This window comes from Eublepharis macularius, chromosome 17 (assembly GCF_028583425.1).
Source record: "Eublepharis macularius isolate TG4126 chromosome 17, MPM_Emac_v1.0, whole genome shotgun sequence".
Lineage (NCBI taxonomy): Eukaryota > Metazoa > Chordata > Lepidosauria > Squamata > Eublepharidae > Eublepharis > Eublepharis macularius.
In genome coordinates, this window is record NC_072806.1 from 27,001,636 (window position 1) to 27,023,763 (window position 22,128).

The 22,128-nt window shown below is 44.0% G+C and overlaps 1 protein-coding gene across 1 annotated transcript in view; it reads left to right on the forward strand.

Moving 5' to 3' along the window:
* Positions 1-22,128, forward strand: part of GALNT17 (polypeptide N-acetylgalactosaminyltransferase 17) — a 278,401-nt gene that overhangs the window by 239,901 nt on the left and 16,372 nt on the right. Inside the window, exon 7 of the mRNA XM_055000990.1 lies at positions 19,875-20,060. Coding sequence (XP_054856965.1) covers positions 19,875-20,060 — 186 coding nt within the window. The remainder of the gene's footprint in view (positions 1-19,874; positions 20,061-22,128) is intronic.

The following is a 22,128-nucleotide window of genomic DNA, read 5'->3' on the forward strand; positions in this document are numbered from 1 at the left end:
GATGCCCCACACATCTCATGCTGCAGTCGTCATGTCCTCCAGTAGCGTTATCCATTGTTTTTGTGTCTTGTCTTTTAAGTGAAGGATGGATCAGCCTGTGCAACATTTTACTCTGATGCTTCCTGAACTTGCTGAAAGTACAACTCATACGTTATCCCTAGCTATTTTTCATTTTAAGATAATCTTCTCTTTGTATTCCCTTTTTTCTATACTAGAACCCCACCTTCTTTCTGGGCAGAACACAACTTGGCCACTATAATGTATAATTTGACCCTAATTTGCCAACCCATCTAATCTACTCAGTGTGCTAGAAAGCTTCCATTTAATCCGTGCAAGCCAGCGTGGGTTAGTCATCAGAGTGCTGGGCTAGAATCTGGGAGGCCCTGGTTTGAATCTCCACTCTGTCCTGGAAACTTGCTAGGTGACCAATCCTGAAGCATATGGGGTGGGACTTTGAATCACATAAGAACTAGTTTCACATTACTGAAGCTTGCCTGTTTGTAGGGAGGCAAATCAGAAGGCGAAAGATTGTTAGCAAGTTTTCTTGTGCCAAAGTACAGCGTACTACTTTATACAATATTATTCCTTTCTTTCTTAGCTTCTTGCTTGAATATAGTTTCCCATTTTGTGGGTGTGTTCTCTGATTCTTTCTGAAGCATTATATTGTTTTCACTTGGGACTTGCTTCCCTTCCACTTCTTCCCTGCCTTATTATTTGATTTGTGGCTTGTCTTCTGGTTTCCTCCTTCCACTTCTCTCTGTTCGGAGATCAATTTTTATTTAATCCTCCCTCAGTCTTATTCGCTTTATTAGTTCTTTGTTTCAGTTTGTGATTTGCTGTGATTGTGTGTTGCCTCAGGGCCCTTCTCCTACCAAACCCTTGTGATTTGTAACTGTGCCTCCCTCAACTGAACCTGGGGGACTGGGGGAACTGGCAATCCCAAAATGCTCTAGTGGACTATTGCAGTCCTCCTGAGCTTTGTCCAGTTCAGAGAGAAAACCAAGAAGGTGCAAACCGGGGAAGGGGGAGGGGGCTTCCATTAAAACCAATGGAAAATAATAATGAAGTCGAATTATGAAAATGAAACAACAAAAATGGAAGAAATAATGAAACAAAGCCATATGAAACAACCCAATAACAAACCAGTCCCTTTGGGAATTAACAATAAAAATGAAAGAAAAGAAACAAACTCCCATGTACAAGCGTAGAGGCCACTGAATATGCCATAGGCCTGGCCAGGGCTTGAAAAGGCATGAGGGATGAGGATGGCAGACCAGCTCCAATTCACAGCTCAGATAAGAGCAGAGCTTTAATAGGGCAAGGGAAGGCCCTTCGGCCAAATTGGACCCTGGTGAATGATGGCCATGGCCTTGGGGCCAGCCAGAGTTTAAACAGCAAAGAAAATAAGTAGGCCTTCAGTGGAAGAGAAGATGGGTGACCTTAGGCCAATCACACAAGCTCAGCATAACCTACCTCAAAGGGTTGCTGTAAGGATAAAATGGAGGAGAAGAGAATGATGAAAGCAACTATGGGTCCCCAATGGGGAGAAAGGCATGAGGAGTTCCTCTGCTTTGCATATCAAAGGAGGAATTTCCAGTGTATGGCTCTCTCCTTTGACATGGTCTCAGCACCAAAGGGTCTTTTATGCAGGGGCTGGTGACTCTTTTACTTTATCGGTAAGTCCAGATGATATCAGTCTTCCATGAGCTGGAAGAATGGCTCATTTAGTTGCCCAAGCAGCAGCAAAATCACCATGACATGAGTCATACATTACAATGTCCTCAATGTCATGGGGAGATCCAGTACAAAGATCATGTGAGGTCAGTTCAGGGATGCGTGATCTTCCCAGCCCCCACTGCCCATGTATACCATAGATGTTTAGGTGAATCCAAGAGTGTTGTGACAATGCGATAACATCACTTCCATTTTTGCAGCAAAAGCAACGCTATGCACTGGCATGGCATTGAATCACTTGTTCCCACCTCCCGTAGCCTCCACCCTGGTGCCAATGCTGGGTACACCCCACGAAGCCTCCTGACCTATGTGGCTATTACTGCACATGGGTTTTGTGATCCAGGGAATAAACTTTATCAGATCATAAATGGCTACTGGAAGGAGAGGAAAGCAAGAAAGATCAGCAATTGTGAATGCCTTCAGCTTACAGATCACAGGATCTAATCCTTGGAGTTTTGGGGTTGGATCTGGCCAGCTTTTTCATTCAGTCTTACCCATTTCCCCTCCATACCCTATCCCATATGACTTTTGGACGTGCAGGTCCCAGCATAGAAATTTTTTTTAATCCAAATAGTTTTTATTAAGAAATCATTACAACTTGAAACTTTCATAACAAAGAATTCTTATAACAGTAACGAGGGTAAACAATCAAATAACATATTTCTTAGTTTTGCTTACATTTAAATATATATAATAACGAACTTATAAGATAAGGCTTCACTAAAGCAGAATGTTTTTTAAAAAATGGATGTGTTTAATATTGGAATGAGCATGATCAAATGAAGTATCAAAACGTTTGTCGAGTATGGGATGCCATTTATCCAACAAGTTGTATTGAACATTACAATTGTCTGAATGGATTAGATCATCTGAGATCTTATCAAAGATTAAGTAGTCCCATATCAATTCAATTCAAATACCTTTAATGGCATACAAAGATCTAAGACAGAAAACAGGTCACTATAAAATTACATAAAATATTAGAATTCAATATATTTATACAAAACTTGTATGAATCTTAAGCAGACCCACTAAAAACTCTGCAACCACTTTAGAAATCGCTGTATCATTATCCTGGTGTTCAATACGTTCAATAAATGGTCCTGGTGTTCAATACGTTTTGGCAACCTCTCAAACAGCATTCTCCGCAACTTATCATATAAATGGCATTCCAAAATTATATGCTGGATGGTATCTGGGCAGTTGGCTCCACACAAACAATGTCCTTCTGAAAAGGGGACTCACTGGTATCTCCCCTGAAGGACATCGGAGGGAAAGGCATTTAGTCTGGCCAACATAAAGGCCCTACGACAGCTTGGGGTCTCAAGATCATAAAAGTACTGTGGAATTCTGCCAACATATGTAGTCAATCCTAATGCAGCTGAGGAGCAAACAAAAGGTTGGGCTGGAAATAATTTCTGTTGCTCCCAATCTAGTAGACGCTGCTTAACACCATTCAGGATATAGGCATAAATAGGTCCTCCACTGCTAGTCCCATATACTTAAGTTTACTCAGTATTCCCGCTGACCACACCCAGGAATACTGATCCCTTTTCAATAGTCCCATATCTTGTTGAACCATTGTGATAACATAGAATTTGTCAGAAGATGCTTCTTTTCCCCGCTTGGCAGCGCAGAGGGCAATCTAAACTCCCCTCTGTCTGGAGATCAGGGGGCGGGGCCACCAGCCATGTGACCATTTTCAAGAGGTTCCGGAACTCCGTTCCCCCGCGTTCCCCCTGAAAAAAAGCTCTGGTTACTTCTAAGCCAGCATTGAAGAGCAACGTAGCTGTCATTCACTCACATGCCTCCTCTCCATTTTCTTGTTCTTTCTTTAATCCAGGCAAATTATCAGCTTCACTGCTGAGTTACTTTTTTACACACACAAAAAAAAGTACATGGATTGATTGCCTGCCCAGCTAGGCACAAATCTCAGAGGAAAGATTTCTTGTTAAGCAATTGCATCTTCTAGCTATCACTTCTTAAATGGATTAAGATCCCATTCGGCTGGCTAGTGCTTATTTCTGACTGCAAGCATGAGTAGACAGATGATAGGAGCTCTGTTGCTGCCTGTTTCTGCTGAGGGTAGAGCAATAAAGAGTGGAGTTAAACCAGAAGGCGATTTTGGTATAAGCCGAATTTTAGGAAGAATATCTTGAAATGTGAGCTCAGCCCTGTTCTGAAACAATCTGCCTCGCAAGACTGTCAAATCAGTTTTCATAGGGTGGCTTAAGAAAAGGATGAATGGTATTTTATTTTTCCTAAGAAAGAGTCTTAGCTCCTGGGTACAGCCAAAATTCTTCAGTCCTTAGCATCTTCAATGAAAAGTGTGCTAAAGAATCACAAAGAACAATACAGTTGAGAATCTTTGGAAGAGAGACTCTCTGCCTCCTTTTTAGGGTTCCAAGGTCCCCTGGTTGGGATGGGAGATCCCTAGGGTTGCCAGCCTCCAGGTAGTGGCTGGAGATCTCCCGGAATTACAACTGGTCTCCAGGCCACAGAGATCAGTTCACCTGGAGAAAATGGCTACTTTGGGGGATTGACTCTACGGGATGATGCCATGCCAAGGTCCTTTCCCTCCCCAAATCCCACTTTCTCTAGGTTTCTCCAGGTATCACCCCCCAGATCTCCAGTAATTTCTCAACTTGGAGCTAACAACCCTAGAGATCCCCCACTCCCAGACCCTACCCCCTGTCACCTCTTACCTGGCCAGCAGGAGGAGAAGGTGCAGGGAACGAAAATGGGAGCTCTGGAGTACACTCTTGCACGTTCTGGGGCCTTCATTGTTGCGCCTTCCCTTCCTTGTTGCACCAAGAATGACGTCATTCCCAGTGCAACAACAAAGGTTCTGAAGTGCCCAGTAAGTTTTCCCTGTGCATGGCCCCCACGCCACCCCCATCCCCCAGTGTGGGCCCCAGGGAACATGGCAACCCTACTCTGGGTGGTATCTGAGAAGAAGAAGCTCTGTTGTGATCATTACGATGGCTACTGGAGTTGTTGCAGTTAGGGCCTCATGGCCCAAGTTGTATATATGTAAATAAAACCTGTTGAGTTCCTTCATAAGCAACTGGGATCAATTCTTTGTGGAACCTGTGGATCCACCTTAGTACCCATTATAACAAAAAGATCAGGTAAGGCCCTGAGAGCTACCACCATCTAAACTAGCAGTACTAGTCGGCTTGCCAGGTGCCATCAATGGTGGGCAATCTCTAGGCTTGCCATCCCTCCCAGAGGGAACTGCAGTTCTTGCACGAAATCGTCCAGGAAGACGCTGTAATTCCGGGAGCTTGGCACGATGTTCCAGGGCTGGTAAGCAGTGTGAAAACAGCCAGGGAAAGAGAGGACCAGGGAGGAAGAAGAAAACAAGCGAATCAAAAGACTCATAGCTTATTAGAACTGCAGAAGATAGTTCTGAGAGAGAAGAAGCCAAATGGCAGCTGATCCCAACTAAACCAATGGAATAGGGCTGCCCACCCATGATGACTGACTACTGGCAGGAGATGGGAGAGGCGGGGGCTTATGATGTTGGAGTTGCCTCTGGCACAATCACATCACTTCCAGAACAACTCAGAAGAGATGTCATTGCACTGGGGTTGACAGTCTAGCATTAGGCTCAAAACTCTATGGTTTAACCACAGCATTTGGAGTGAATGCTAGAGTGTTGCCTGAGATGATGAAGTCACTTCCAGGTCTCACTGGAAGTGATGTCATAGTATTAGGCGGCACCAATCCCTCCCTTTTACCCCTGCCACCTAAGCTGAGTGGTGATGGGCAGAGGCGGAGGAGCAAGAGGTCTCCCACTGAAGCACGAGACCCACTGGATTAATATAATAGCAAATGTTCCTTATTACCAACTTTGAGAATGAAAATATATAAGATGACCTTCCCTTTTGTTAAAGTTTGTCATTGGTCAGTTTTCCAGTCCATGCTAAACTGATCCTTTGTTTCAGGATCTTCTTTCCTTGAACTTTTTGTCATATGTAAATGTATTTTAATCTTGATTGAATCATCCCTTGGTTAAAAGCCAGACACTTAATCAGCTAAACAGATCTTTAATCAGTCAAAGTTATTTCTTTTTATCGAGTCATTGGCCAGATGAATTATGTTTCGATAGACAGGATGGCTCTTTGAAGAGGCAATCAGTGGCTACCAGAGATCGCTCGTGGCAGGAATTTACATGCTGGAATGATTAGAGGCCTGAGCTGAAAGCCTTTCTAGAGAGGGCCTTTATGAGACAAGGATGTTTTCTGATGGAGATTGCTTTTCTGCCGAACTGTCCTCCATCTCCTTGTTAAGAGCCGAGAAGGAAGTGACCTTTTTAGCTGACAGCTGAAACCAGCCTAGTAATACTAATAAAATTCTGAGATATCCAGTGAAGTTGTTTTTTTTTAAAGGTAATCCTGCTCGTTTCAGGTCTGCCCTGCTGCCTTTCTTTGAAAGCAGGTGTCATCAGTCACAAAAGTATTTCCATTTGTCTGGTTTAATGGGAGTCCATCACACTATGACATACTTGCATCCAAAGGCACATATGGTTTTTTGTTCCCATCTATAATAGTATCAAACATGCTGCAATTGCTCACACAGGGTTAGATCCAACTACATTTTCTGCTGGTAAAAAAAAAGGAAAGATTGGGGTCTCCTTTCACCACCATAAAAGGCTGTGCTGTGAATCATAGAACCAACATGGACAAAAGCCATGTGGCGTGTAGTAAGGAGGGAATTGGGATGAGAATGAATGAATACATTGGCTGGATCCAACCCATAGATATCCAGTTGGTTTGGGGGTCTAAAGCCTTTTTCTTGTGTCCAATGAATGTATGAGGAAGGGATTGTTGTTGTTGTCTTATTGGACTTTTTGTCTGCTCTTCCCACAAGTGGGCTCAGAGCAGAGCACAACATGACAATAAACATAAAGAGAGAAACAATGGTAGGAGTTACACTGCATCCTCATTTTTCTAAATATCAGGGCCTGTAGGGTAGGGTGGCCATTCACCTGATGACAACCTAAATCAGGAAGGCTACATTACCCACCCTTGCTGGTTGTAAGAACTACCTGCCTCAACCCCCATAGGCTTGGTGGAATACCTCTGTCTTACGGGCCTGGTGGAACAATAGGTCCCACTAGGTTCAGATCTCCAAAGACAGAGAGCTCCACCAGGTGTGTGCCAGGGCCGAAAAACCCCTGGCCCTGGTTGAGGCAAGGTGAATCTCCTTGGGGCCAGGGATCATCAGTAGCTGTTTTTCTGCTGACTGGAGCATTCTCAGGGGAACATAGGGTGAGAGAGGATCTTGCAGGTATGTTGCACTTTCTGTGACAATTTAGAACAGTAAATTCCAAGATCGCTTAAAACTCAGTGTCCTTTTTTCAATGTTATAGACTGGTTTGTATTGATAGCCCTTATGTTATTTGTCAAATGCATGGTTTGTTATTAATATCAGTGGCTGTTTCCACACACCTTTAAAGGGACGGCACACTACCGGAATATTGGTGACGTCTCTATTTGCAAAACAGATGCAGGCCGTTTGGCTTCCGGTTTTTTTTGGCACCTTTTCTGGGACCGTGGAAAGTGTGTGACCCCAAAAGGCACCAAAAAAACAGAAGCCAAACAGCCCACAACCGTTTTGCAAACAGAGATGTCTAGATTCATAAGGAAAAGCCGCCAGCATTTGGTAAGTGGGCCGTCCCTTTAAGGGTGTGTGGAAATGGCCAGTGTTATTATTAATTTTGATTTCCCTGGTTAAATTGGAATATAGGAGGAATGGAATGCAGGGCAGAAGAAAATGGCAGAATAATAAAGGAACAGAATGGTGGGAGTGGGTCTCTTGTTCGAGACTCCTTGTGGACAACGAGAGGGGGGGACAGTGAGCACAATTCCATTTCTCTCACCTCCACATCCCTCCCTGGATAGCATCAGAAAAGGAATGGAATGAAGAACATCTTTCCAGTTGCATTTCTTCTCCTCGCTTATCTTTCAAGCCCAAACTGAGTCAGGCACTGTGGCTTGAAAGGTTCCTCATGTGAGAGTGCTATGCTGGTACCTCATGCTGTACTGGTACCGGTTATGCTTTGGTCTGAATGTAATTAAAGCTTCAATCTTATATTCAGAGGAGGAAGGAAATAAATGGCATTATGCATTCATTTCTAGCCCGCTTCTTTCTGTCACAAAATGTGCTGTTTGCAGATGCACATCAGCGGAGATAAGGCACAGGTAAGATAAGTAAATATATATTTTCGTGTTACCCAGATAAACTAGTTCAACGACTGCTGCGGTCCAAGCTGTGTATAATATCAGTTATCAGCAAGCTTCCTTCCCAGTCCACGTCAGCAGTAGTTTGAGGGTGTTGTGAGCACCTGGTAGTTCTCTGACTGGGAAAATCATCAACACACACCATGGTTCTAGGCTTCTTGCCCGTGAAAAACAAAGAGGTGTAATTAAAAAGCTCAATTTGCAATTTTTGACCATTTTTGCCTTTACAAAAACATGCAGGAAATCTCCCCCCCCCTCCCTTAAAGACTTTTTGTGTGTATCACGGATGAAGCATGAGGAAAAATAAAATATTCCATGTGAAGAAATGTCTATAAAGCAAAACTATCTTTTCCCTGCTGAAATAATTAAAACCAGGCATTCTTCCTTTCTTTGCCCCCAATTTTGGCTACTGTTTGACGTGGTTTTCCTGTATGGTTTTTGTTACAAATACTATGAACTTCGGTTAATTCTTAGACTTTATTTTTGCCAGTCACTGTGAACTCACTAAGCTACTGTGGTATATTCTTTTTCTTTAGACTACGCGAGGCCAAGAACAACACCTGGATTCACCATCAAACCTTCTGTGGGTTTGTGCATAACAATTTTGCATCTCTAACTTTATAGGATGACCCCAGTTGTTGCAACAAGGTGTCAGATTGCTCCTCCGCTTTCTCAGGTCACCAAACATCTGTATCCAGTATGGATGTTATCTGTGAGTGTCCCCAAAAGAGAGGAAAAATAGCTTCCGCGATTCTGTGGAAGTTGCTTCTCCAGGACTGGATGGTGTGAACTCCTGGCTAGAGATGGGCACGATCCTGAATATGAACCAAAAAAACCCCGTGAACCAGGCCATTTCCACATGGCTCCTCGCTGCTCGTAACAACCCGGAATATCGTGAAAAAAACGGAAGATCGCGTTTTCTCGCACGAGCTTTGTGTTTCATGAACCAGTGGTTCGTGGAAGCTCATTTCCACGAACTTTCACAAACTGGTCTACTGGTTCGTTTGGTTCATTTTAAAACAGCAATGCCCCATTCCCTGCCGCTGCAAAGCGGCAGGGAAAGGGGCATTTAAACCCATGGATCAGCTGCTTGTTGGGGAAATCCCCGACAAGCAGCTGATCATTTAAACAGCAGGACTTGGCTGCCCAGCCAGGAGTTCCTGGCTGGCTAGCCAAGCCCCACCCGCAGTTTAAGCAGCTATTTCCCCACCTCTCAGAGTGGCATGGAAATGGTCATTTAAACCATGGATGGGGCTTGGCTGGCCAGCCAAGAGTTCCCATCTGGCTAGCCAAGCCCCACCCGCACTTTAAACAGCCATTTCCCTACCACTCAGAGCGGCAGGGAAATAGCCATTTAAACTATGGATGGGGCTTGGCTGGCCGGCCAGGAGTTCCCGGCTAGCCAGCCAAGTCCCACTCTTTAAATAGCCATTTAATGCAGGTGGGGCTTGGCTAGCCAGCGGGGAAATGACCACTTAAAGAGCGGGTGAGGCTTGGCTGGCCAGCCGGGAATTCCCAGCCGGCCAGCCAAGCCCCACCCACAGTTTAAATAGCCATTCCCCCGCTGCTGAGAGTGGCCATTTAAACAACCCCTGTTTAAACGATCGGCTGCTTGTCAGGAATCTCCCTGACATGCAGCTGATCTGGGGGTTTAAATGCCCCTTTCCCTGCCATTGCTAAGCGGCCAGAAAGGGGCATTTAAACCCAATGAACCACGAACTGGTTCGTGAACTTGCCCCAGTTAGTGGGAGTTCATGGTTCCTGGTTCATGAAAATGCCACAAACCACGAACCTCATGGTTCGGGTTTTTTGCAGTTCGTGCCCATGTCTACTCCTGACTGGAAAATCCACTCAAGAGAAAAGATAGGCTGGTCTGAGAGAGAGTGAAATGCCTGAGATTGCTTAGTGAGCTTCATATCTTGCCAAACTAGACATGGTGGCATCCATGGGTCTGACTCATTGTAAAGGGATTTTAAAATGCTGCAAGAGTCCACCATGCAGTGGGTTGAGGTGCTCTCATTTTCCCATATGTTTGTTCCAGTATCATGAGGGTGTATGGCCATTTGGCACTTGAAAAGGCATAGTAGGGGGAAGGACAAGAATATCTCAATCCACCATAGGGTTGCCCAGTCCCCCGGGGCTCAAAGCGGGGAACGGGGGGGGGCACAGCTGGAGCACCTAGCTCTCCAGAATGGTTCCGCACTGCACCAGGAATGACATCATTCAAAATACAACATGGAAGCATTCTGGAGCATACTGGAGCATGTTCTGGGGGTTTCTTGGCCCATTCCCACACCTTTCCCTTTGCCAGCCAGGTGAGAGTTGGCAGAGGCTGCCAGCAGGGGATCCCCCACCTCTACTGGGGGCTGGTAAGCCTAGTACATCATGCTGTGGGTCCAATCAGTATTCAGCCCTCATAGCATTTTTAAATCTCTGTACAGTGAGACAGGTCAGACTTGTAGATACTCTCACGCCTAGTTTGACCTTCAGGGGGGATTTGACTCCAGACCTCCCAGGCCCTAGCTCAACTTTCTAACCACTATACCCCACATACTAAAAGAAGATCTAAGAGTCAGGTCTATACAAAGAAAACCACTTTTCTTCCAGTTGTCTAGGAAATTCTGTTCTTCCATAATCTCCTTTTATGTGATCACGTCTCCCCCCACCCCAAAAAAACCTCTCAGATGATTGTCCCATACTTTAAATACCACATTCGCTCTCTCTTCCACGAAGCTGATGGATTGACTAATAGATTGATGCTGCCCTTTGTCTGGAAGCGGAGTGCGAACGTGGGGGTCTATAGAAAATTAGATTGGTTTTCAGGACCCAAGGTTTCAGTTTCCTTTCCTTTGTGCTCACTTAATTGTGAACCGAAGTAGAGGTACTCTGTGCATGCAGATGTGCAGAAGGGGGGGCACTAATCCAAAGCCTTAATTGAATTTGTTCATGGTAGGAGCTCTTTCATTCCTCAGGAAATTGGCGGTTTCATTGGCCTGCATGCTGCAGACCCTCTAGGTAGCGACTTATGGTTTTAACGGGACTTAAGATCATTAGGTTTCATAATACAGAAGTGTCATAGGATCACCCTTGTGAAGCTAAAGTCAATGGGGCATGCATACAGATGCTCCTAAGGTCTAGCGATAGTGTTTGAATGGATCATTCAAAAATAGCTGACGCCTAGCTTCATTCACTCAGGCTTTATTACAGTGGAATAAAATGGCAACAAGCCTAAGTCCTCCCTTAGTTTGCTGACCTCTGACCAGAAGCTACATTTCCAGTTCCTTACTGATTAGATATGGTGTTTATTGCAGTTCCTTCTGTTGGTCAGGATGACTATTTCTTCTAAAACCCCGTTTATCATATTTGTGCAAACATGCACAGAAAAGCAGTCATATAACTAAACATTTTAAAATAGTTTCAATGTTTAAATATTTTCAGCATTTTAAATAATAATACAAGCAATGGGTGTGTAATGCTGGTGTATTGTGACCCTGCTAATCAGTGTCGCGTACTTTTCATGAGACCGCTATATGCAACTGCATTACCCTGTTCATGCTGTTTGGGGCTGCAGGGGTGAGGGGTTTGTGAACTTCCTGGTTTTGTATGTGATATAATACATGGATCTTTAGGAGATTGCTCAGGGGCTGACGGATCCCGTATATCATCATCTGACTTCTTTAGGGTATCTGAAATCTCCTTAGACATGATTGGATGAATGCATTTATGATTTCTTATATATGTGCACCCTAGAGATGGGCACGAACCGGGAAAATTCCGAACCATGCAGTTCGTGGTTCATTGTGTTTCAAGAACCACAAACCATGAACTTACCCCAGTTCATGAACCAGTTTGTTCAGTTCATGAAAATGTCATTTCTGGGTCAGCAGAAGGTCTGCAAAGAGCCCATCCCCCCTCATTGCCTAGGAAACTGATTGATTGGCACCAGGCTGTCTTCAGTGACAAACCAAAATACAAACCAAACAAACCAAACTGGGCAAAAATTTGTCAGGGTTAGTGAGAAATGAGCTCCCATGAACCGCCAGTTTGCGAATCATGAACCGGCCCAGTTCGTGATGAGCTTCAATTCGTATTTCGGTTCGTGCCTGCCTCTAGTGCACCCTTTAACTTCAATAGTATATGTGCAGGGGTACAGCTGCCCAATATGAATTCCTTTTTCCCACGGGCACATCCTTTCTTAAAGAAACAATTGGACCCATGCTGCATCTCCAGTGTACAACTGTGGAAGCTCTTTAGTGTGTTTCTCATAATGGAATTTAGCTTTACTGCATTTGTATTTCAGCTTATCTATAACTCTGCCTGCACCTTAGGGTTTTAATAATGTTGTGGCAACTAGGGAATGTATTCACACAGACATCGGTCTTTGTACTGGGCTACTGGTCATGCCTTTGGTGGGAATGTTTCTCCACTCTAGGATCGCTTGCCAAATATTTTCTTCGCTTCTAGCTGTTTCTGTGGCAGCATTTTTGCAATTTTGTCTGCAGATTCGGCTTCACCATTGCGCTGACTGTTGCAGGCTGAGGTTGTTATATGTTGGAACTCCCACACTTTGACAAATGGGCAAATTCTTTACTGGTGAAGAGTCTGAAATCATGCAGCCAGATATGCCAAGTCTGCTAAAGTGGATCGTGACTCTTTCTGTTATTGTTTTCAGTTACAGTATCTGGCAGTTTATCAATTTCCCTCAGATCAGAGTAATAATCCATTATGATGAGATAATGGCAGTTATTTTCTATAAAGAGATTCATGCCTACTGTGCTACAAGGTCTGTTAGGAATATGATCGGCCTTCTGTTGACTTGGTTAGGAAGATTCCGCGCATGCATCACAGTTTCTTATTAGGGCTCAAAGATCACTAGCAATAATTGGCCAGTATGTCATATCTCTAGCTTTTCTCAAACATCCTTCTGTCCCAGAATGAATACAATGCATTCTTGATAAGTGACTCTTTCCTCTTGGCTTTCAGTATGATTATTCTGTGTCCTTTAAATATGATGCCATCTTGGACAATGAGTTTATCATGATACCTCCAGCATTGTCACATTGACATTGAGGCTTCTTCCATGGAGTCTGGCCAACGTGCAAAAATAACAGAAATCAAAATGTGTAGATCATTATTTTGCTGCATGTTTTCCTTAGCTTTCTGAAGTCTATGTTGTGAGATGGGCATATTGATGGATATTTTCCAACTCCCATTGTAGTTGTTGAGCTTTGAGTAGGCTGAGTATCTTGTAGTCTTGCTTGTTTATATGTTGCCTGTGGCTGGGATGCTCTGGAGAGGAAATTGGCTATATGCATCTCTCCCCCTTTTTCATAATGCACATCTAAGAAATAATGTGGCATGCAGGGAAGGCATTTTGGAGCTAATAGCAACGGCTGCTTGAGAATTATTTCCAGTGGTATGCAATCAACCTAGATGGATTTCTGACCTCTTATGTACTGGTCAAATTTTTCACAAGGAAATACAGTTGCTAAATATTCCTTTTCAGTTTGGGCATACTGTTGTTCTGTCGGTGATAAAGTGGAAAAGAACAAGAGTCCAATAGCACCTATTGGTTATTACATACAAAGCTCTTCATGGCCTTGGTCCGGCATACCCACAGGACCGCCTCCCTCCCTATGTTCCCCCATGGAAGCTTCGCTCACCTTAACAGGGTCTCCTGCAGGTGCCAGGCTGCACATGGGTGAAATCAACAGCAGCCCATACACGGGCTTTCTCTGTGGTGGCCCCTACCCTGTGGAACAACCTGCCTGAGGAGATCAGAAGAGCCCCTACTCTCCTGCTTTTCCGCAAACAATGCAAAACTGAATTATTCAAAAAGGGTTTTTACTCAAATAGGAGGGCTGTGTTGTAGGAATGTGGTCTCAGATGCTTTGCTAATGAGTTAGGGATCATAAACTTCACCATCATGTTGCCTTACATATTATCTGTTGCTTTAAATATGTACTCCTATGTACTACCTGTGCTTTATGTTTGCTTTATGTTGTCTAATGTCAATCCTAGAAGTGATTATGTTCTGTTTCAGTATTTTCTTCTACTTTATTTTGGATTCTTGCTAATGCTATGTATTTTAAACTTGTATCTATTTACCCTGTGGCATTGTTTATGAAAATGTCCTTAATACTGTATGGAAATGTACTTGATACGGATTGTACTAATCTCATACTGTGTAATCTGCCTTAAGTATCAGTGAGAAAGGCAGGCGATTGATTGATTGATTGATTGATTGATTGATTGATTGATTGATTGATTGATTGATTGATTGATTGATTGATTGATTGATTGATTGATTGATTGATTGATTGATTGATTGATTGATTGATTGATTGATTGAAATATAAGACTAACAAAATTAGTGGTAAGGTATGAGCTTTCGTTCCACTGCTACAGACAGACAGACTGTGATAAAGACCTTGATGTAGATAGAACAGGCTGTCCATTTAGCAAAAGTATTGCAACAAGACTAGCCAGTGTGATGCCAGCAACGTCTTCATTTGTGTCTGTTTAATGACTACATCTTTAATCTGCTGGAGAGCTCTATCGTGCTAGTGTAGCCACCTCCGTGCCATAGCTGTATCCAGTCATCATTTTAGAGGCTCCCACACTTCCTCAAGGTGCAGGAGAAATGTAATTAGATAGTTGAAAAATTCTAGGAATTGCTGCAGTGATTTGGTATTGGTCATTTTGGGCATTCTATGTTGCTCTGACCTTTTCAGGATCTGGTCGCAAGCCTTGAGACATTAAAAGGTGACCCAAGTATGGTGCTGCTGTCATTCATAGCCATATCTTGTCTTTGTTGAGTTTCAGATTGACATTTCTGGCCCTTTCCAGGAGACAAATGAAATTACAATCATGGTCTGCAATAGCTGCCTCTGTAGTATCAGTACAACCATGCAATAATATGTCATCTGCAATTACATTATTCTTGCAAGACCTGCCAACACATCCTTGTTGATGGTGTTGACATTCTTCAGCTGCTGGTTTTATTTTGAATGGTGTGCACAACCACCTGTAGCAGCCTTCGGAGTCCAAAAGATAGTGAAGTATCCTTGGGGAGAGTTCAGAAGCTGCAGCTAGTGCAGAATAATACTACTAGACTGCTAGTTGAGGCCAGCTATGACTCTGATATTACAGCAACTATACTGGCTTCTGATGTGCTGCTGAGCCCAATTCAAGGTGTTGGTTTTGGCCTTTAAAACCCTACATGGCTTAGGACCGGGATATCTGAATGGCTGTCTTCTCCCATACGTTCCTGCCCAGGAATTAAAATCACAGGGGTGTTCATTGGCAGTCCTAAACTGTGTTTTAAAAACTGTTTTTATTAATTTTTTTACTGTTATTTTATTTATATTGTAAGCCACCTTGAGTTCCTGCATAGTAGAAAGTTGGCTAATAAACAGGGGTCATTTCGTAGAAAAAGAGCTGGAGGAACTCATTAGCATAACTCATTAGCATATGCCACACCCCTTGCCATCGCCGGAAGTGTGTCATTAGCATAAATGATTTGCATATGCCACACCTCTGTCATCACCTATCCTGGCTGTTTTGGACCCAACCCTGGCCATTCAGGGCCGAAATTGTGCCCAAAATGGCAAAAAGGGCCTGAAAATGGCCAATAAGGGGCCCAAAATGGTCAGGATCGGGCCGCTGCTGAGTGGGAGGGTGATCCACCACCTGTCAGAGGCCTGATCTGGACCATTTCAGCCCCAATCCAGGCCGAAATGGGCCCAAAATGGCCATCAGGTGGGCAGGGCCACCTGACATGTGACCTCTATGGGTAACTACCGGAACTGCGTTCCTGTGCGTTCCCCCTCAAAATGAGCCCTGCTAATAGATATTTGAAATAAACAAATAAATAGGCAGCTGCTCGCTTTATCTAGTCAAACTTTCCCATATCCGTCTTTTGCATCTCACATTGAGAATATTTTTGCCTTAATAAGGTTAGGTAAGATGTCTTCTGTGGTGGGCATTTGGTAGTGAGCTCACAGTGATGCCTGGTTTAAACAGCTTGAATCTCTGCAGATATGAAGTTTACTATGTTTCTCTATTCCTACCATGTTGCTTATCCAGTTGGTTAGTTCTGTCACTTTAGCTATGATTCCCATCTTTTTCTATTTGCCTGATTGCTTTCGCAATTTTGTCTTTTAACGCTACTCGGAGTCTATGTGGCGAAAGTTGCACTGGCTGAACAGTTTCATCTGCTTGGAGACGCAACATGCCTGGGAGGCATCCAAGTCCTTGAAAGACATCCTTGTTGTTTTTGTTAGGATTTGTGCTTTTTTTTTGTTCTTTGACAAAATTTCCATCACTATTTGTATCAAGTACGTAGATGGTTTGTGGTGCTCTAAGTGTGAAAAGTCATATGTATTCACTGGTACTTGCTGATAGGAGGGGCTTCTCCTTAGAAGTTACAATATGGAATTCCGGTCGGTACCCTTTTCCTGTTTGTTCCTCTGAGCGATTGATGCCTCTTGAAAGCTGTGCTTCTTGAACTTCTTTTTCTAAAAAGTACTTGCACTTCTGATATTTTGTTTTAGCAAATCATTCAAAAACAACAAAGTCCTAGCTTCGTTCACTCAGGGCCAAGCTACAAGTGACGAATGACAGGGAGGAATACATGTGAGTCTGTTCACTTGCTGTTCAAGTGTCATTCGTCACTTGTAGCTTGGCCCTCAGGCTTTATTACAAGCAACTGGGGAACAAACTGGCAACTAGCAAAACTGCTCCCTTAGTTCTTTGATCTCTGTCCAGAAGCTGCATTTACGGTTCCGTACATACAGTCTTTGTCATGTTATTCTGTTGGTCAGGAAGAATAACAATCTATTCAGGTAGAAGGTGTTAGGAAAAACCTTCTCCTGCCCGGAACCTTGGAGATCAGCTGCTAGTCAGAGCAGTATGGACTAAGATAGACCAAGGACTCAGGGCTGATTCACACCAAGTCCTCATAAGGACTTAGGGTCACATGTATACTATCACAGCAGGGCCTCTTCTATGGCAGTTCAAGTTACTGCAAAAAAGAGTCCAATAGCACCTTTTATTGTAGCATAAGTTTTCGAGAACCACAGTTCCCTTCATCACATGCATGGAGGATATGAAGAAACTGGCCATACGCTGCTCATCCTCCAATGTGATATATGCCCTCATGTGCCAACAGTGCCCATCTGCTCTGTACATAGGACAAACCAGCCAACCTCTGTGCAAAAGAATAAATGGACACAGATCTGACATCAAAAATGGTAATATCCAGAAAACAGTAGGAGAACACGTCAATCTACCTGGACATTCCATCAAGGACTTAAAAGGTCACCACAGTTCAACAGAAACATTTCAAACATTTCAAAAACAAAATCCAATGGGAAGCTGCTGAATTGGAATTCATATGTAAATTTGACTCAGTCAGACTTGGATTGAATGGATGGTTATCTCATTACAAGAAGTAACTGCCTTCAAGCATTTCATTCAGATGCCGCAATGGAGAGAAGGGGTCACACCCAGCGGATTGCTACACTCCACTTCATTCATGACTTTTGCAACTGATTTACATTTGCATGGCCCTCACTCCCTGCACCCTCTCCTCCCTTCCCTCCCCAACTATATATCTCTGGACAGTTTCTTCATACCCTCCGTGCATCTGACAAAGAGAACTGTGATTCTCGAAAGCTTATGCTACAGTAAAGTTGGTTAGTCTCAAAGGTGCTATTGGATTTTTTTACTGTTTTGCAACTACAGACTAACATGGCTAACTCCTCTGGATCCAAGTCACTGCAGCCACCCATCACACAGCTTTTTGCTAGTGTAGATCTCCCCATGTCTAGCATTGTTTTTCTGTGACATGATAGTTTAAGTGTTGGACTAGGAGCTGGAAAATCCAAGTTCAAATCCCCACTCTACCATTAAGTTTCACTGGATGACTATGGGCCAGTCATTGTCTTTCAATCTATTCTACCTCACAGGGTTGTTGTTGTGAGGTTAAAATGGTGGAGGAGAGACTGGTGTTGTAAGTCACTTTAGGGTCCTGTTCAAGAGGAAAGCGGGGCATAAATGTCTAAATAAAAAACAGTGAGTAATTTTTTTTAAATGATGCTCGCGGAGGGAGAGTGGGAAAGAACTATGCCCTAAACTGCATTCCACTAACACCTTCGGCCAGCAGTGCATAGAGTTTAACTCAGGGCTTTTTTTCAGCAGGAACGCAGTGGAACAGAGTTCCGGAACCTCTTGAAAATGGTCACATGGCTGGTGGCCCCGCCCCCTGATCTCCAGACAGAGGAGAGTTTAGATCACCCTTTTTTCAGCTGGAACGCGGTGGAACGGAGTTCTGGAACCTCTTGAAGATGGTCACATGGCTGGTGGCCCCGCCCCCTGCTCTCCAGACAGAGGGGAGTTTGGATTGCCCTCTGTGCCGCTGGAGTGGCGCTGGAGCAGCGCGGAGGCCAATCTGAACTCCCCTCTGTCTGGAGATCAGGGGGCAGGGCCACCAGCCATGTGACCATTTTCTCCGAGGGCAACCCACTGAGTTCCACCACCTCTTTTCCGAGGAAAAAAAGCCCCGGTTTAACTGAATGTGTTGGATACGCGAAAGCAGAAAATGTTGTGAAAATAAAGACTCATGAGTTCGACAAGCCCAAGAGAGAAGCCAAATTGAAACTGGGATGTTCTAATCAAATCCACCGGCTAGCAAAATTGAATAGCATTCCTCCTTTATATGTATGATTGGGGCAAATGCATGGATTCCCTTGTCACATCTAGTTGGCTTTCAGACCACACTAGCAACTGTATAGAAGGGGAGGGGGAGATCTGTTTATTCTGTATTTGTGTGCTTTAACAATGGCTGTCATACCACAGATATTTGGTGGTATTTCAGGTATTCTGTGAGTGTTCTCTTGGAACCTTCCTCTTCGTATTCTTCTCACTTAATGGCCAATTAGAAGAAAGCAGTTTTTGCATAATGCATAAAAGGAGTGAATACGACCGTGAGATTTCTTGCTTGCTGGAGGAGACATCTGTTGTAATTGGCACCAAATAGTGAATACTTGAACTACACATTTGAAATATTTTGACAACTCAAAGTTTAAATGCGTGCTTTAAAAAATACAACTTTGATTTTATTTTAAAACCAAGGATGGTGTAATAAGTAGATGCAAAGCAGAGTTTTCAATAATAATGTTTCGGGTTGGGCACAAAGAATTCCAATAGCTTCCTCCAAGGTTTCCGTTCTTCCCACTGCCAAAGACAACAAAGCAAATATTCCTCTGTTTGTTTTGCTATATTTTTTAAGCTGTGCTGTTTTGTTGTATCAGCTAACACTCTTACTTTCTAGCTCATGGGGGCCAGTAAGTGTGGCATGAGTCAGATTTCCAATCACACATACTTTTGCACTGCGAATTCTATCAAGAAGAAAGGATACAATTAATTATCCCACTACTCTATAGATTTAAACCATTAGAGTATTATACGGATTTTAGTCCTGAAACCCTTCGGGTATATCTTTTAGAGGATAGCCAGAGAACTGTATCTTACGCAGTTGCAAAATTCTGTGTGACAGCACTTAGGAAGCGGAATCATTTGACAAAGGAAACGTCAATTGCTGGGAAGTGAATTAATGAAGTGAGTGAGTTTTACTGTTAGATAGATATACGTATATATGATTCTATCTTTTATGTATTTACCCATTTTAAGTATTTAAAAACTGCTCTTTTTAGCTGTACTTTACTTGGCTGGTCTTGTGACCGTAATAAACCTTTGATTTCCAATCAAATTTTGGTCTCCCCCCATTGGGCCACTTTTTATGTGAGACCTAAAGATGTTCTTCCCCTCCTGTAAGGGGTAAGGTGTGGCAGCAAACTCAGCACCCACACCCTTGCTGTCTTTCTCCAGGTGTGGCTCTGTGGAGGTAGCATGGAAGTTCTCCCCTGCTCTCGAGTTGCACACATCGAACGCAAGAAGAAGCCTTACAACAACAACATTGGATTCTACACCAAGAGAAATGCATTGCGGGTGGCTGAGGTGTGGATGGACGATTACAAATCACATGTGTACATTGCGTGGAACTTGCCTCTGGAGGTATGCTTTGATACCTTCATTCCTTCAGCTTGGTCGTACTAGTCCTGCCTAACCCGGTGTGTGTGAGCGAGAAGTGGAATTCTAATAGAAAGGAGAAGTTCAGGCATCATTTGGATTTCCTTAACTGCATGTTTTACTGCACTGGTCTTCTACTGATGGGTCATAACCTTTAATTAGGTTGCTCCCTGAACCAGGGATCCCCTTCCCCACCCCCCCGGTGGAGGCAGGGGATCCCCCACTTTCACCCTCCACCACTCACCTGGCTAGTGAGGGAGAAAGGCACAAGAACAGGCCTCCTGGGCACACTCTCAGGGCAGCGCAACACCATCATTCCCAGGAGTGATGTCATTGCGCTGCCCCAAGAGCATGCATGTGATTTGCAATGGGCCAATTTGGGCCTCCAACTGGCCGAACTGGGCCTGTTTGAGGCCCAAATTGGCCCATTGCAAAGTGTGCATGTGCTTCTGCGCCCATGCGATGATGTAACCCAGAAGTGACATCACCAGAAGTGACATCATCACACATGTGCAAAGCATGCTGGGGCCACAAGAAAGGTAAGCGCTAGGTCCCCAGCCTCCTGCTGGGACAATAAGGGGACCGGGCAACTCTGAGTTGGCTTGCACCTGAGGCAGCAACATTAAGCAAAAAGGCCACTTATAAAAGATGAAAGCAAAGTAAAGAGAATGAATGTAGGAGAAGGAAGGGGATAAATCAGAAGATGCTTCACTCCCCCACCCCCCACCCCTCCCAATAGCTGGATCAGATCAATCACCCATCTAATTGGGCATTCTCCCACAATGGCTGACCAGGTGCCCCTCCCTAGAAAGCCTAGAGGCAAAGTCAAGAGACCCAGATATTTGCTCCCTCCAGGAATTCGTATTTAGAAGTATACTGCTTCTGCACATGGGGGTTCTATTTAGTCATTGATCTGTCCGTCAAAAATCACACCAGATTTCATTTAAGTTTACCATGTTTCGGTTGGATGTTTGAATCAAGCAATTCTTTTAGAGTGGCTTGGTTCCTATACCGTCCCTCCACTCATGCAGGACCGCCCTCTGCTCATCCTCCGTGGTGGGGTGCATTTGTTCCTCCAGTGTTGAGTCCCAGAGGAACATGCTGAACAGTGAGACACCACCACCACCACCACCACAGACAATGCTACACAGTCAAAAGTGATAGGATCCAAGCCACAAATGCCAAACTGCAAAGCTAAAGCCACTGTTCCAGGAGAATGAAGCAAGGAGCACACGAAGATGATTCTGGGACAAATAGCTGTTGCTTTCCATTATACTGTTGTTTTCCATATAGAAATGGCGGAGGGATTTGGGAGGTTGCAGGCTCATTGGTTGAGGATCTGCTTCGCATGCAGAAGACCTAACTTCACTCCTTGGCATGCCAAGTCAAAAGGAGGTAATATAAAAGACCTCCAGTCCTCAGTAGGTGATGTGAAAGACCTAAGACCCTGGAGAGCTGCTGCTAGTCAGAGTAGACAATAGTGACCTCAGGGGCTGATTCTGCACATGTTGGGTAATGCACTTCCGATCCTCTTTATAGATCATATGGAACGGACTTTTTTGTGTGCGGAACAAAAAATCCACCTCAAACGATTGATAAAGTGCATTGAAAGTGCATTATCCAACATGTGCGGAATCAGTCCCTGATGGACTTTATTCAGTATAAGACAGGTTCTATTTTCATATGTAAAGGTAAAGGTAGTCCCCTGTGCAAGCACTGAGTAATTATTGACTCATGGGGGGATGTTGCATCACCACTTTTTCTTGGCAGGCTTTTTGTTATGGGGTGGTTTGCCATTGCCTTCTTCAATCATCTATACTTTACCCCCAGGAAATTGGGTACTCATTTTACCAACCTCGGAAGGATGGAAGGCTGAGTCAGCCCGGGTTATCTGAACTTGGCTTCCACCAGGATCAAACTCAGGTCATGACTCGTGAGCAGAGCTTGGGCTGCAGTACTGCAGCTTACCACTCTGCACCACGGGGCTCCTATGTATCTGAATGTTTTATGGACTACAGCACTAGAAATCAGTGAATTTCAGGAATTTAACGAG